At 35.7% G+C, this 16,946-nt stretch overlaps 1 protein-coding gene across 1 annotated transcript in view; it reads right to left on the bottom strand.

The window, feature by feature from the left end:
• The window catches only part of LOC115875030 (dynein beta chain, ciliary), a 23,287-nt gene extending 6,341 nt beyond the window's left edge, over nucleotides 1-16,946 (bottom strand). Inside the window, exons 1-28 of the mRNA XM_030890363.1 lie at nucleotides 16,706-16,946; nucleotides 16,537-16,655; nucleotides 16,147-16,474; nucleotides 15,722-16,083; nucleotides 15,040-15,666; nucleotides 14,834-14,988; nucleotides 14,331-14,782; nucleotides 13,905-14,265; nucleotides 12,647-13,856; nucleotides 12,317-12,589; nucleotides 12,160-12,189; nucleotides 11,078-11,920; nucleotides 10,076-11,022; nucleotides 9,826-10,027; nucleotides 9,548-9,772; nucleotides 8,067-8,554; nucleotides 7,724-8,006; nucleotides 5,400-5,573; nucleotides 4,633-5,352; nucleotides 2,711-4,579; nucleotides 2,489-2,658; nucleotides 2,288-2,426; nucleotides 2,073-2,237; nucleotides 1,769-1,959; nucleotides 1,208-1,718; nucleotides 976-1,146; nucleotides 602-918; nucleotides 130-544 (exon numbers count right to left, since the gene is read on the bottom strand). Of these exons, the coding sequence (XP_030746223.1) occupies nucleotides 130-544; nucleotides 602-918; nucleotides 976-1,146; nucleotides 1,208-1,718; nucleotides 1,769-1,959; nucleotides 2,073-2,237; nucleotides 2,288-2,426; nucleotides 2,489-2,658; nucleotides 2,711-4,579; nucleotides 4,633-5,352; nucleotides 5,400-5,573; nucleotides 7,724-8,006; nucleotides 8,067-8,554; nucleotides 9,548-9,772; nucleotides 9,826-10,027; nucleotides 10,076-11,022; nucleotides 11,078-11,920; nucleotides 12,160-12,189; nucleotides 12,317-12,589; nucleotides 12,647-13,856; nucleotides 13,905-14,265; nucleotides 14,331-14,782; nucleotides 14,834-14,988; nucleotides 15,040-15,666; nucleotides 15,722-16,083; nucleotides 16,147-16,474; nucleotides 16,537-16,655; nucleotides 16,706-16,946 (11,988 nt within the window). The remainder of the gene's footprint in view (nucleotides 1-129; nucleotides 545-601; nucleotides 919-975; nucleotides 1,147-1,207; nucleotides 1,719-1,768; nucleotides 1,960-2,072; nucleotides 2,238-2,287; nucleotides 2,427-2,488; nucleotides 2,659-2,710; nucleotides 4,580-4,632; nucleotides 5,353-5,399; nucleotides 5,574-7,723; nucleotides 8,007-8,066; nucleotides 8,555-9,547; nucleotides 9,773-9,825; nucleotides 10,028-10,075; nucleotides 11,023-11,077; nucleotides 11,921-12,159; nucleotides 12,190-12,316; nucleotides 12,590-12,646; nucleotides 13,857-13,904; nucleotides 14,266-14,330; nucleotides 14,783-14,833; nucleotides 14,989-15,039; nucleotides 15,667-15,721; nucleotides 16,084-16,146; nucleotides 16,475-16,536; nucleotides 16,656-16,705) is intronic.

Genomic DNA, 16,946 nt, shown 5'->3' with positions numbered 1-16,946 from the left:
ATAATGTCTTCATATTTCCTTCTGCGCATACGCATCACAGTTCTAGGACGGTTCAGAATCGGTAATAACAGGAAAACGAAAAAAGCTAGAGATTGTGCTAATTTTGTTATAATCGAATTCTAATAGTACTTGGGGAATAATGTGGCCAGCCGGAGACGCAGCAGGTTCTGCGCTCATGAACACTCTGTAATCTGTATGGGCACCTTCGGCGTGCTTTTCTAAATGCTTCTCTAACGTAGGCAGCCACTTTTTTACCAAATGTATGTTTTGTAAGACAACCCAGTGGCCATGTTTTGCAGCCGTTTCCATCGCTTTTTCAGCTACTGTTTCCTGGCCCTGACCTAAAGAGACATTGTGGAAGTTCTGTTTTTCCATAGTAAACCCTAGTTTTTCCCCTAATTCTTCCACATCTTTAAGAGGATTAACTCCCGGAGATAGTATGAAAAAAATTGGAGTTGTTGGGCTAGTTTCTTCGTAAGATTTCGAAAATTCCACCGTTTTATTTCCGACATATTTTGTTCCAAGTTTCTCCTCAATAAACGCACTACAGAAAAAAATATATTACAATTTTTTCAATTAGATTAAAGTGTCTGTTTTATACATTATGGCATAAAGCATTCTATCAGGTCTTAAAGCCCGCATCATACAAAGCCTTTGCAAGGCAGTCTTGTTTTTCCATTCCTGAGGAAACTTTTCTCTTTCTGGGCATTCACATTCCACGACTTTTTTCCATCTTTTAGGTGAGTTTTCAATATCTCGATCCAAATTTCTAAACTCGTCTCTTGTGGCTAGACTACAAACTCCTCCCCAACAACTATTAGATAAAAACTCGACAGGACTGGTCACATGGGGCTTTATGGGGAATCTAAGCAGAAAATCTAAGTCGTTCGTCATTATTTCTTGGTTCATTAACAGAATCTATCAGAGAACAGGAAATTTTAGCAGAGAATAATTGAAAAAATATTTTTCGCGTACCTGAAACGTCATCTGAGCCGCAAATATTAACTTATCACTTTCAAATAAACCCCTTGTTGTATACTGAAAAACAGAAAATGAAATACAATCTATTAAATTGTTCACCCTAGCTGAGACAGTGTCTGCAGGATCAGCTTTTGCTATTGCTTTCTGGAAGACTACATTAAAAGCCTAGAAAATAAACGAAGTGAGTTTTTCGAAAACCTGGTGGTATATTTAAAAATAAAAATACCTTTAAGGAAAATTGATAAATCGGATTTATAGTATTGAGCTCGTTTAAAATGAAGTACAATAAACTAGCTCTAGCAGCTGCTGGTCGGTAATACTCTCTTGCCTGGTCAATCTCAACTGAAGTAATCTTAGCCTCAGCCACCTTTTGTTCTATATCAGCAGCTGTTCGTTTGGTAGTTTCAAGATTTTCAACTAAAGTCGTATCACCCAGCAAATTGCCACCAGCAGAAGATAAACGAGACAAGAGATCATCTTCGAGGGTTTTTAACATGATTTTAAAATCGTTTTGCTGTTTGGTCAGATCGGCTTTCAGTTCTTCCAGGTCTGGCCGTTCAGCTTTCACCACTTCAGCTAAAAGTTGATCTTCCAAGCCATCTCTAGTGACTGTGAAGTTAATCAAAGTAGCCTGCGCTTGCATTTCTGGCTTATAATGTGGATTAGCTAGTTTGGTATGAAGAATGAGTCGGAAAGTCGAATTGTATTCGATTTCTTTGTCACCAATTTTGATTGCCCTTAAAATATGGTTGTTTTAGGTTTTATTAAATCTATTTCGTTCACATACTTTCCCTTTTTAATGAGGTTACGACCTAGAAGAGTGTCTAATACCGGATCAACTGTCTCTTCTATATTTTCAACTAAAACTGTAGCCCCTTGGCTTATAGACCTCTCAATTACATCCAGATATCCTTTCTGGCCCAAGCGAATTACTCTGAGATCATCAAACCTCTGCTTGATCCACTTAATACCTTGTAACTTAAAACAATATTACTATTAAGTGCTATAAAATCAAATCGATTGACTATAATAACAATAGAGCTTTTCAACTAAACTATATTTATATAAAAAAAAAAATTAAATTATTTTACTTGCGGATCAATCATTAATGGCCACCTATCAGAATTAATTAAAATTGTTGCATTCTCTATTGACATTCTGTCACTTGGTAGTCCCTCATTTTGCCATTTAGCAATTTTAGTGTCATCAGTTAATAAGGAGAGAGGTTCTAACTCTTCTGTCAAAGGTACTTTGGGCTGAAAAAATTGTATAGAAATAAAAAAGAATTATATTTTGTTTGTGATACCTCTAATGATTTGATGAAAGGAAGCCACATTTTTTGCAATAAATCGTATCGATATTGCTTAGTAAAACAGCCAACATAAGAAATAAATGCTGTCGTTAGTAATACATCGCCAGGCATCATTTTACCACTCTCCATGAATCTACGATAAACAAAATAATTAATAATCAGAATTATGTTAGAGATGAACTTCAAGCAGCGTACTTATTGACCGTTTCAGCCCATCTAACATTTTCACTAGCTAATCCCCCCACTAATCTATTTGCTAGAGCAATAGTAGCATTGGTAGCATCAGCTTCTTTTTGGCACAGTAATTTCTCCTGAGTGGCTTTCTCAAAATCAGCAGTCAGTTTTGCTAATTGTGATTCAAGAGACTAAAAAATTATTATGTAGTACAAAAAATAAGTAATGATTATTTTAACGTACAGCAACTTTCTTTTTAATTGAATTCAGCTTCTCCTGGGCAGCTGCTAGTTCAGCATTAGCAGCTGCGAGAGCTTTTCTTTTGGGTTCAACATCGCAATAAACTTCGTAAAACTTTATTATGTTAATAACCCAAGCACACAAGCCGGCAGCAGCAGCAGATTTCGATCTGACAAATTCTGGTTCAAATTCCGAGTCTTTAAGATATGGTTCAATAGCTTTAATAATCTCAGGATGAATATTTTCTTTATCATAGTTGATTAAGGCATCCAAAAAAGCATCTACTTTTGCCATGGTAATCTTCGCTGCTTTCCAACTTCTATCTTTAGGAATCTTAGCCGCTGGAGCTAGAAGAACCATCACAGCTGCAGTAACATTGGTTACAGCACCTGGAGGTGAACCAAATGACTTGAGTTCTGTTAGATTTGCTTTGTTAAGTGTATTTAAAGCTTCCTGAGCTGCTATCAATGCCGGTTCAGCTTTCAAGAGATCTTCCTCGCAGTCTTTTTGCTTTTTACTGACTTCTTCGGCTATCATGGCCACTTTTTCTTCTTCCTCATCTGCTAACTTCTTTTCAATTGACACTTTTTCAGTTTCTATGCCGACTATTTCAATTAAAGCGTCCGCTGCTTCGTTCTTTTCTTTTAACTCAATCTCTTGAACAGCAAGTTTCTTCTTAAGCTCGTCGACTTGTATGGCAGTGCTTTTTAATTTATCCAAGCCATTTTCTAGTCTTTCTACTTTCAACGAAAGCTCTTTGGATTTCTGTCTTAGTAGTTTCGAATATAAATTTATTTGCTCTAAATAAGACTTGGGAGTGGTGTAATTATACCTTCTCTCATTCTGTAGATAAATTTTCGATATAGAATTTACAGAGGTGTGTGCATAAGCCATGAATCGAGAGGCTGTTTCTCTTAAATCATCAGGAAGCACTTCTAGTTCCTGCAGAAACCTTAATGATACCGAAATCAAAGCTTCTTGAGGCCATTCGTGGAACCAGTTGATTTGGGTGCAATTTATTATAGCTGGAAATTTTCTTGAGCGCACACGTAGCGTTGAACCAACTGGAGAGAAGCACAAAACTAATTTAAGCTGTTTCCTGACACGGTCAATGAAAAACTTCCAACAATTCTCGCGAGTGTCAAGCATCCCAGCTCCTTTAACTTCATTCCGAACTCCAGCAATTATATTTTCAACTTCATCCTCTGGAAACATATCTGGAACTTCACCTGAAGCTAGCATATCGTTAATAAGAACAAGAAATTGTTCGTTTGGGACTTGGGCATCAGTCATTAAAAACATAATTCCGACATTCTTGAGACCGGACTTTAAATACAAAGAAGCTAGTTCGTGTTTTAGGTCTGTAACACCATATCCTTTCTTTAACTGGACTTGTGATACTTCTAATGACGAAATAAAGGCTGCCAGTCGTGATAAAGACTGCTTGCCACTGCCGCCTACACCAACTAGCAACGAGCTACCTCTGGGAGATTCTAGTATACGATTTATACGACACACGTGCATCATTGCGTCTTCAAAAAGCACCAAGTTCATGGCGGCTACTAAGTCGTTATAACTTGACATGGCTTCATTTAAAAGCTTGTTTAATGTACTCCATTTCATTACAGGCATGTATTTTGGTTCTCCAATGCCCCCAGCAAAGTGGCAATAAATAATAGGTTTTTCGAACACCAAAGACTCATCGATCTCTTCGAAATTTTTCTTGAAAACGTCTAACTGTAATTTGAAGAAAGCATCAATGTCTTTTTCTTCAATTAGTTTGTCACCATAAACCCTCTGACATTCGTGTAACCAAAGCCTTACTAAATCTACGTTCTGGTTTAAACAATCGGTAGTACTGAATAAAAGACCCTACAAAAATATCTGATTTAAAATAAATCTTGGAAAAACTGGAAATAATTCACCTGAAATACATTTGAAATGTCCCGCAAGTTGAAAATATAATGAAACTTCAATGCTGTGGGCAGGAACATTTGTGAAGCCTTGTGATGTAAAGCTACGGTGGCTGCAACAATGTTTTCGGCTAGATTTAGTACGACAGAAGGAAATTTATATTCTGAATTCGTGAGATGCTGACTTAAAATAGCTTGGTAAATATATGTGAGGGCTTCTGTTCCAGGAAAGCTTACAGCAAACACGTAGAAGTGTCTCTGGAGTCTGGGGTTGACTGTAAAACTGCCCGCAGTAGGATTCATACAAGAAACGTACTGGCAATTCCGAATATCTTTCAAAGTCAATCGGCTTCTATCATACCAATGGTTGTAATCCAAATGCTGTCGAATTAAGGTATGTGGTTGAACGGTTCCATAGTTATCAACCTCAGGCATGTTCATGTCATCGATAAAATATATCAAAGTCTTGTTACCAGGAGGACCATAATTCCGTCCAGCCTTTTTTTCTAAAGGCTTTTCTAAAATTTTCTGCAACATTTCAGAGGTTGTGTAAAAATTAAATGGAATATTCGTGACAGCATAATTTTCGGAAAGGGTGGTTAGCTTTTCAGTTACCAGAACTGTTTTACCACAACCTGCATTACCTACTAACATTACCGGGTGTCGTTTTTCCATAAGAATGTCCAAGAAATATCGCAGGCGGATAGATTCAGCTGTATGTACGAGGACAGCCTAAAAAGATATAAAGATAACCCGGCCTAGATACTACATAAACATACTTGCAACGGCGTATCTGAATCTAGTTCAAATCTAGTTAGTTTTTCAGACCACGGAGCAAATTGTTTAGTTTCATCATCGATATAGTAATCAAAAACAGTTCCTGTCGAAGGAAATTTCACAGTTTTAAACTCATTTACCCACCATTTAGTGAATTCAACTCTATAATCTGTGGCCTGAAAGAATTAAAATATTACATGACAACGGCACAAATTCCCTATAACAGATGCGAAAGAAAGCGACTGCATCGAAAACCGCTCGGCAAACCCGACACGCCTATTGAGTGGTGTAAATACACCAGTCGTTTAGTCCGGAAACCTATGCTGTGTCGTATTCGCTTGCTGGAATGACATAGTGCGTGGTTATATGTTTCTTTTTAAAAACGCGTGTAGGATTTTTGTTGAACTTTTGAACTGTTATTTCTAAGTTTTGGTAATTTGTATATCTTATTAAAATGGGATGCAAATGTGTTTATTTATAAGGAAAAAAAGATATTTATAGTATAAAAAATTAATTTATTTAACAAAATTTAATTAAAAATGTGACAAAATAGTTACCTTTCTATTGGTTCTATCGGACTTTTTTCGACTATATAAATCTTTATTTGTAAACTTTAATACATCAAATATTTTCAATCTAATAAATCATTTATGTATGTGATGTAAATAAGAGGAAATTTCTCACATGGGTGGTCAAATTTTATAGTTTTTTTAACTCGAAATTATTTACCCATTTAAAAGCCTTTGATCATGAAAGTGGAAAAATTTGTTCATTTTATTTACAGGCTGGAAAAATTATTTATATTAAATTTTGATGAGTTTTGCACTGAAGAAAGCATTCAGAGGCTGTTTGATATAATGAAAACTATAGAATTTGACCACCCATGTGAGAAATTTCCTCTTATTTACATCATTAAATTATTTATTAGATTGAAAATATTTTATGCATTAAAGTTTACAAAAAATAAAGATCTATATAGTCGAAAAAAGTCCGATAGAACCAATAGAAATGTAATTATTTTGTCACATCTTTAATTAAATCTTTAATTAAATTTTGTTAAATAAATTAATTTTTTATACTATAAATATCTTTTTTTTCCTAATCTCCTACGAGCTGATATAATATGACGAGCAATCTATTAAATTACTGTGAGATTATACAGAAAAGTCCACAGACTTCGAGACATAGGAAAATCAAGTCCATTTAGCGTGTGTCCAAATTTTGACAAGTTTTCAAAAATGACAGTTTTGTTTACACTGGCGTTTAATTTCACCTGACTTTTCGGTGATGATTTATGGGGGTACATAAAATCTAAAATTTACGGCCATGAAGAAATTCAAAACTTGGAGCAGTTAAGGCAGAAAATATTTAATGCCTTTGACACTGTCACACCTGATATGTTATCCATTGTGTTGAGGGGATTTTATGATCGTTTGGTTTAATGCAAGAGGGAGGCACTTTTGAACAATTTTTGTAATTTTTTAAATTTCATTATCCTGTTTTTTTACCGTTTACCCATTACCTACCTTGACGAACATGGGAAAACGAAGGTCCTTTTCAGGACCACAAATATTTTGATTGAGAAAATTGGTAACATTTTTTTGGATTAAAAACAAAAGTTGTTAATATAATACCAATTTAAAAGTGTTTTAGTAGTTTTAATACACACTATGATATAAAATTTATTATTATTATTATAATGTACATTATTAATATATTGTTCATTCGAAATGGCATTAAGGCCCAATTGCAACAATGATTTAAATTTTTCTTAAAGATAAGTAGAGCTTAGAATGAGCTGTATTTATATTTACTTTAATATTCACCTTAAATGAGGGAATTTGACTGATACAATTTTTGAATTTGAATTGTTTTTAATGATACTAACAATTTTAGTTCAATTTTTAATAAAATTTAATTAATATTAATAGAAATCCAAGAGATTTGAAACCTCTTTTAGCGATTTATAACATTCTCAAATGAATTACAGGTGCCCTTATTTTCTATGAAAATCACACAGCTTTTTTCATAGTCGCTGCAGTTGCTATAGCTATAAAAAACTAATTTTTTAAGGTTTGAAAATTGCGACACACGCTAAATGGACTTGATTTTTCGTATGTCTCGAAGTCTGTGGACCTTTTTGTATGCCTCGATAACATATTGGTGCAGATTATTTTCTCCCAAACAAATAATAACTCAAACTATACATTGATGCGGATTGTCTATGAACTCTTTCTGAAGGTCACAGAAACCTGAACGCGTAATTCGGTGTTCTTTCGCATCTGTTATAGGTAATTTGTGACAACGGAGTATGTCTAGTAGTTACTTGTTCGTGAAACATAGCAGACCCAAATGCCCAAATACAGCAAAAGGCGAAGTATAACTCGTACCAGTCTTTCGGGCATTCACTGGGAGTGTTTTGTGGTGTTAGAACACACTCCAAAAGATGACATAGCATTTCTATATGAGATGTTTCAGCAATGGGAGTGATTTTCTTAAACCTAGTTCGGACGTTATCCAGACATATGGGTATATATTTGTCAAAGAGCATTATAAGATTGGATTTTTCAGCTGGATTGTCACGAGTTTCGATCCAGCTAGTGACATAGCTAAAAGAATAAATCGGTAGAACGGTTTTTAACGCGTATATAAAAATAGGGAAATCTTACGGGTTCCAGCCGAGATCCTGTGCATTGATGTATAAAATACCCGCCCTCGAGACCGTGGCAGGTGTTGCAGTTCTTAAATTCGATATTTCGAATATAAGTCGCATGGTGGGAGTGAGAGCAATGCGCTCGTTGCTGGCGAGGGTGAGAACTTTGTTGTCGTCCATCACCGTATTTAACGACTCAATCCACATGGGATCAATATCGCCGTCTAAAATGATCCATTTCGGATTATCTCCGGAAATGTTCGCCTGGTCCCTCATTAATACGGAGAGCAAGCCGTCCTTCCACTCCCTAGTAGCAGGATTAATGATTCCGAAAAGTTCGTCGTTAGTGACAGCTTTGGGATTTAAGTCGTTAAAGATTGGTTTGCGCTTGATATTAACGTAGGTTCGAAAGAGAGTTTTCCACACTTGAGTTTTACCGGTGCCGGCGTTACCAACGATGAACACGGAGTGCCGAACTTCCAGAAGTTCTTCCAGTTGAACTACCTGAAATTAATTCTTTTCTTTAAAACACTACAGAACAACGACTTGAAGATTACTAAAAAAGTGTAAGTAAACAAAACTTAAAACAGCTATACCGGGCAGTAGCGGATACAGGGGGAGGGCCCATGGGGCCCGGCCCCCCCCCCTAAAGTCTGTGAATCGTGTAAAATGTTAGACTTTTGGGTTAAAAATGGCGCCCTAAAAAGCATATTCTACATTGCTTTTCATTTTGGGCCCCCCCTAAAAGAAATTCCTGTATCCGCCCCTGATACCGGGTGCGTCTCAAAAGTGGTTCACCTCTATAACTTTTTTATTTTTTCAGATAAAAAAAACGAGATTTGGTATGTTAGTATATGACAAAAATTAGGCTTGATTGACGTTTTCAATTGTTTTTGGTCACTTCCTGTTTCACTGGAAATGACTACAACTTTTGATTTTTAAATGGCACCGTCGGTATTTTTTTACTTTATTGGATAGAAAATGACACTCTGAATAAAATGACAACGATAATTTGACTCGAAATACCAAGTGTGTGGTACCAAATTATTCGTAAAAAATGCTTTTTCCAAATTGTTCCATTTCAAAAAATTAAGATACGATTAAAAATACGATTTGGGCATCTTTTAACCGACCAGGACAAGATACGAAAAACATTAGACGATGAAATCTATTTTTCCAAGGCTCCTTGATTAAAAAATAATGTTTTTAATACAGCGACAGCACTCTAGCTTGAAATTTAAAATACGATTTTTTTAAGCGAAAATGTTTAAAGTTGATATACGATAAGTCATTCTATTCAGAATGTCATTTTCTATCGAATTTTTAATATTTACTTAAAATCAAAAGTTGTAGTCATTTCCGGTGAAACAGGAAGCGACCAAAAACAATTGAATGCGTCAATCAATCCTAATTTACGTCACATGCTAACATACCAAATATCGTTTTTTCATCTGAAAAAATAAAAAAGTTATAGGGGGTGAGACCCACCCGGTATACCTTTAAAATAAAATTATCTTCCGGCTGAAGTTTCAAGTCCATGGCCGCTTGCTTTACAGTTCTTTCAAACTCAGCATCTCTTTTCCTAGGCACTTCCAGTGCTGGAAATAAATCACCTATCAAGCCCATAAAGACCGGCGTATCGTCGGTTACTATTTTCGGTATATTAAAGTCTCTTAGAGCTCTCATTAACACTTCTTCTTCAGGTCTGCCTGGATCACCCCTCTATAAATTTTTTTTTTTTCAATAACACCAAGACAAATATTTTTTTAAGTTACTTTTAACGACCCTGCTACTACTAATACAGATTTTATAGCTCTAAGTCCCCAATCGTAGTGATCTTGTTTGGATAATAGCTCTTTACATAACGTGTATAAGGTTATAAATTTTCTAGCTAAGATTTTGGCTTCTTGAAAGCCTTCTGCTACCAACATAATTTCACAAATTAACTCAAAATCAGGCACAACCATTGCGCAAGGTCTAAAAGAATTGAAAACAATAAATTCAAACTTCTCAGGAATCTCTTACCTAAATAGAGCTTTTAAGTTTTCTGGCAGCTCCGTTCTACCAGCATATCCGGGATTCATAGTGATAAAAATGCCTACTGTTGGAACTAAGTTTATCATATCTCCCATAAAATCGAATGTGACTTTTCTATTTTTGATGGCGTCCAACACTGACTTCACTTGGACAGCTACTACTGACAAAACTTCTACGGATATTCTGTTGAACTCATCGAAACAGCCCCAAGCACCGGTTTGGGCCAATCCTTTATATATGTTTCCGCATGATTTGTAGTCCATTTGTTCGGAACAATTGAATACGTACACCATGATACCAAGAGCTCTTCCTAGGTCCTTTGTTGTTTCGGTTTTGCCTGTCCCAGCTGGTCCAGCAGGACCACCACCCATGATTAGATGCAACGACTGTGTCAGTGTGATATAGCACCGATCTGTTAATGGGGTGATAACCAGTCGTGGGGTATTCCCCAAATATTCGTAGCTGTACTTAAATTGAGCGTCACAAATGTTGGCAAAACAATGTTTTTCTTTTTCACACCATCTGTGTCTTAACTGAGACACCCACTGGAAAGCCAAAGCTGATTCTACCTTGCTCTGTATTAATTTACTAACTACGTCCCTGGAATGGACATCAATGGTGCAAATAGTCATAATTTTTTGCCTGTCTTGTTTAGTTAAATCCCCTAATAACAAAGAGATCAAGGTACTAAGTTGAGACACTTGTTTCTTGTAGTAATCTCTGATAGCATTGTCGTAACCTTCTTCCAGACGAGAAAACGCTATATTGACTTCGGTGGTCCACCAAATCTGGGTTCCACACAATGAAACCTGCGCTGGGAAATCAAACAGCCACTGATCTCTAGGTTTTTCTTCGTAAGAAAGCACACCTTCTCCAATATAATGCCTTATAGTGGACCTCATGGAATTTTGGATTCGATTTAACCATACCTCAACCTAAAATAAGTAAAAAGGAAATGGTTGCTTGAATAAATTTTTAAAATAAACGTACAGCACCAATACAGTTCGTTTTTTCGAAAAAGTTTACGTATTCTCCATCTTTGGCATACATCCCTTCAATAATGTTTGTTAAAGATTTATCTTCTTTAGTTTCAAAATTTAATCGGGCAATCGAATCAAATAACTTTGTCAAATGTTTTGCAACCTGTTGTGGTTGATTACCATTTGACAATATATCCAACAGATCCGCCGAAGAAACGAAATAGAATCTAGGAAACGCAAGTCTCTTGGTCTCTAGGTAAACCGCCAAAGCTTTTTCACATAAAGTCAGATTTTTCTGAAGTTCTTCCAAGACTTCTAGAAGTCCGGGTCTATTAGTTGACTCAACAACGTTCGAGACTTTAGCCATATCTTTCATTAACTCTTTAATATCCCTGTCAATAATGTCGAACCTAGCAGAATCTTCGGGAAGTTGCTTCCTAATATCTTCAGAGCTCATAAAAATCGATTCTAGATGCATCCAGGTTCTTTGAACCTCAAACCAAACGGTAATCACTTGATCTGCTAGTCCTAGTTTGCACTGCCAAGAGGACACTTCTTCCAGAAAATGGGCGATAAATTTTGAAGTTATTAAGTTCTGCAGTTGAACTTGATTGTCTTCTAAAGTCTCTATAAGCTCCTCGCTAGCTCTCAACAACGTGCAACCTGTTCTTGGATGTATTTCATGTTCAAACTCCATGGTAGACCATGTAGCGTTCAGCTCACGAAGTATCTTCTCCATTGACATTTCTTTTACGGCCTTATCAACGATATTTTTTACTTCTTCCTCACACTCATGGAGATTTAGTTCTAACAAATCGGCCAAAGTCGTGTTGTGGTCCATAACAATTTTCGCCTAAAAGTAGACCACTTATTAATTTGTATTTCAAAGCACAGTCCAGAAATTCTACTAGTTGCAGTGTAAAACTAAATTTTAATTATTTTGGTTTAAAGCTAACAATCTAATCTATTACCAAACTAACTACCAGAACTATGTACAACTAGATATCCTGAAAAATCATTTTAATGTAGATACAAGAAAATAGCTATTTCACGTATGACTATATAATCAAATTTCACGATGTTATAACTTACTTTAAATTCTTGGGGAATTGCTGCTAGGGTCTGGAACAAATATTGGTTAGTCTAGTGTCACTATATACAGTGATTTTTTTTATGTACAATATATACAGTGGCTATTTACAATAAGTATATTTATATAAGTAACTTTGCCAGGACTAAATAAATCTACCTTTGTAGATAACATTAGTTGATCCCAATGTCTTTCTCGAATGGCTGGATTCTGAAGCTCCCCTACTGCTTTGAGTGATGTCAAAGTGTTCTTAACCGTGGCTTCTAGCCCAGTGTACGTGTCCCATCCCCTCATTTCCTTGTCGAGCATCCTAATTTCTTTTGCGAACTTTTTACATTCTATATCCATGTTTTCTACGTCTATTTTTCGCCAAGGCGTCGTTTTCCAGTCATTGACACATGTGTGAACTATGTGCACATAGTCCCATAATTGCTAAAAAAATGCATCACCTTCTATGTCATCGAATATACAAACGTAAATTTGATTTACCTTTAGTAATCTGATATCTCTCCTACATTGCTTCAATAATTTAAAATCGGGGACATTTACTTCAAAGAGAGAACCCGATTCGTGAATTGACCTCATTTCGTTTTCTAGTTTTCGAAGATCTTTGTCGATCCTGTCAATTGTATTGTATGGTTCAGGACATGAATACTTAAAAAACGTATATTTCTTGAAAACTTCGCGGTATATGATGACTTTACTGTCAAACTCAAGAATTTTCTTTCTTATGCAAGTAACTTCAGCTGCTTGGAGTGGAGCTAGTTGCTGTTTGATGGTAATTGCAATTTTTTTGGTATTGTTCCATTGTTCAGGTAACTCCTGTAAGTACACATTAACTTCTTCAGGAATATCTTGGTCATAGAACTTTAAAAGTTCAATGGTTTCTCGTAACGGTACAAACATTTCATCCGTAGTTGCTTGGCGTTCTTTAACATGAAGCAGATATCCCATAACATTAACAAGAGCTTGATAATCACCTTCTTGCACAGTCTGCTGAAGGCCTTCATCAGCTGACCTTATAAACTGTCCCAAATCACAAAGGCTGCTTGTAACAGTATTTACAAGATGCTGTTTAAACATGTCACCCCATTTACGTATAGTATTCAAAAGAGCTTGTTTAAAAGGCTTGATATCAACCTGAAACCAAGCATTAAATATTTCTTTTTCTTGGATTTGTTCCACTTCGGCATAAAGATTTTCAAAAGTATCAATTTGCTCACGAAATGTCTCCATTTTTGGAGGGCTAGGTTTTGGCGCATAGGGATCTCTTAAGGCGATTAAATCAATTTCTTCTCCAGTTAGTTGCCGTCCATAAGTTAATATTTGTTTTAAGTAATCATCTCTGTCATCCAACCAAAGATAAGAATAATTTTGAAATCCGTTACAAAATTCGTATGCTTCTTCTAAGACCTTATCAACGTTTTGTAAAATATCAGTTTTAATATCGACAATATCTTGGTTCTTATCGATTTCCTCCATGTAGGATTTCTCATTAGTTTTGGATAAACGAGATACAATAAATGCAGTGCCTAAAATATCCTGTATCAATCCATTTATCAGGGAACTAAACCCATCCAGAGCATTGTGGTCTAAAGAAGGTTCAAACATTATTTCTGGTTCCTTCAAAAACATTTGCGATTCGAATAACGGTGCTAAATTATTGGAAGCATCCATGTGTTCGTTTATGTAGCCCAAACTAAAAGACTACTATAAAAATATATATTTACTACCAAAAATACTGTACCTGTATCCTATAGATTGATACAAATAACTTAAGACAATTTTATCAACGAAATCAATATAGTTTATCCACTCAGGACATTCTGTTTTATCAGTCATACCAAAGAGTTTCAAATTACTCTCTAAAAGTGTGTGTATGGTTTCTGTTGCTTCAGTTATTTCTGAATGTCTTCTCGCAATTCGTTCATCTCTATCTTCAATGCATAAAAACGTATCTTTTTTGCCGTCTTTTCTTTCAAACAAAGGCTTCCTTGCAAAGGGTATTAGAATTGATTTTATGCTATTTAAGTTAACTTGACACTTTCCCAAATTATCCTGGAGATTCTTTACTAGGCTGTGAAGATTCATGATGTAATCCCACAAATCTAGAAATAATAATATCGTATTGCAATAGCTAAAAGTATATTATCTGAAAAAAAATAGATAATACCATTTGAGTTCCAGTTAAGGCCAGTCTGACCCAAACAAATTTTCCCATCAATTTCGCCAATTTCATTTTTAATCAAGTCAAACTCGACGTTTTTCGTGGTTCTTCTAATTTTGTTGTACCAAGCTATAGTGGAGTTTAAGTTTGAAATATATTTACGGAATATTTCGTTCCTTTCCGCTAACTTGAGAGCTTTTTCAGGTATGTCAGTTATGTTCATGAGCTTCAAATAGTGGACTTCCCTTAGGATACCTGATAGCTGCGGTTTGAAGTTGAGATATAGCTCTTTATTTTTTTGATTTCGGATTAGCAGACATAACTCTAAGTTATCTTCGATTTGGTTTTCGATTGAGTTGGCCCAATCTACCAGTGCTTTTTGAGAAACCTTTCGGATATTTTCGGTAATTTTATCAAATGTTTCAATCACCTCCACTGTTTTCGCTTCCTTAATCATACTAGAAATAAATTATTAAACACGGGGTATAAAAAAACAGAGTGAAATATACGGATGATGTATACTCTGGAGTTTTGTTTTAACTGAAGAGATTCTTTCTTCCAAATTACGTGTCCATCTTAATGTCCCCGTCAGAGGAGGGACGTACTTATCAAGGATAAATTCGCCAAATTTATTTTTGTAATTAATTTGTTCTTCAAAAGCGTTCTAGAATATATTAAAATTAAAAATATATATATTTCACGAAATTTGAAATACCTCGACCATTCTAGCTTCCTCCTTGAGCATATCAGTTATTTGTATGTATTTCTTTGTAAATTCCAGCTTAACTATAGGTCTTTCTAGCAAACAACCTGAGATATTGATCAATTTGAAAACACTGTCTAAATTAGAGCAATCCTCGAAGGCTTGACAAAGGATCGCAGCAAGTTTCATATCCATCTCGAAAATTCGTTGTTTAAAGATTTGAAAGTCGTCGAGGAAAGATGGATCGTCTGGATCCAAAACGTCGTAAGATTTTCCAGAAAAAATGGAGTAGCACTGCTGAAACTCGCCAAAAATTACTGTCACCCTCGAACTAAGAATTTTCCCTTTGATTCCGCCTATTTCAACTTTTTCTAGCTTACTAAATTCTAGAACTGTATTAAAAAACCACTGGATGGTTTGCAGTCTTTCAGAAAACGCCAAAAATCTTTGGAAAACCAAGTTCGTATCGAAGTTCCATAAATTCGGAGCCCGATTTTTGAAGAATCTCGGTAAATTTAGTTTATAAATTTTAAACAAGCTCATGAATTGTTTTAACGTTTTTATGCAGAGCTCTACTCTCTGCATAGCCTCGTCTATATCACTATGAAATAACGTAGTGGGATCCAAGAATTTTTTAGCCTAAAATATTCCAGCATTTATACAAAGGAATTTGTAAAGTCAAACAGAATAATACCTCGAGAATCAATAAATTACAGATTTGTTTTAATAAAGTTATGAATTTGACTTGATCATATGATTCACATGTAGCCCAAATAATGCAAACCACGTGCATCACCGGAGCCAACAGAGGTATGCATTCGCTAAAATCCACCTCTTCCAAAGCAGTTATGTGCTTCTTAAGTGGTGTTAGATGCAAATAGACATCTTTGGCTTCGGCTAGAGCGATTACTACATTTTTGAAAAGATTTTTAAAGCAAACATAGTAAGCACTGTGAGTTTTTTCCAAAATTGACGCCATACTTCGTACTTTTGGTTCCCTGAGTTGCTTGTAAATGTATTGTAAGTTTCTTAAACGCTGACTCCAAAATTCAATTTCTGGTGAGAAAAAAATAGTGAATCTTCTAAAAAGTCTGGCTTAAAATTAAATAAATGATTTACCGACAGAAGGTACAGGATTTAATACTCGTTCTGAAGAATCGTTTATTAAAACATCATTAATCTGAGCAGCCCATTTCATGACAACTCCTTCAATCCCACTTTTTAAATACAAATCGCAAACTTGACCATTACTTTCCGCAGCTGCTTTTTCAACTTCTGCAACTCTTTCCACTCCAACAGGCATCGGTAAGACAGTCTGTCCGTTTACTTGACCCTTTACTTGGTATACCGTACTTCTTAAACTGTGTACGTGCTTGTGGACGTCCTTGGCTATTACCACAGGCCACTGTCCATGGTTTTGTGAGTTTGACAGTAATGGAACTAAGATCTGTAGAGAAGATATTTCTGGAATGTTTGGGTACTTTTGTGATAAAAAAAATAAAAACTCACTTCATCTACAAGAGATGCCAGCTGGTCGATAATTTTTGGAGATAAATCTCCAACAATGACAGAGAGACCTGGGGTAGATTTGCATACAGGGTGGGGCTCCTTTTTGATGAAGTAGACACCTAAAATTCCAAATCTCTCCAATACATTTTTTTTCACAGCACACCCTTACCTTTGCTTTTTAACTGGGTCAAAGGAAACCCATTTGATGGAACAAGCTGAGCTGCTGGAGTCACAATAATCACCAACAAATTCGGCGAACATCTTTCTAGAAATTTCATCACCATCGCCTTGTATTCTTCCGTAGTCATAACCCTCGTCCATTTTTCCGTTTTGAGTTTTAAAGATTTCTGGACGTAAGTGCCCAAGAAGTCCATGCGGTGATCAACAATTGTTGCGGGAGGCTGGTCCAT

The sequence above is a fragment of the Sitophilus oryzae genome, unplaced genomic scaffold, assembly GCF_002938485.1.
Source record: "Sitophilus oryzae breed Bouriz unplaced genomic scaffold, Soryzae_2.0 scaffold_1318_pilon_pilon, whole genome shotgun sequence".
Taxonomy (NCBI): Eukaryota; Metazoa; Arthropoda; class Insecta; order Coleoptera; family Curculionidae; genus Sitophilus; species Sitophilus oryzae.
This window is presented reverse-complemented; position numbering and strand designations above follow the sequence as displayed.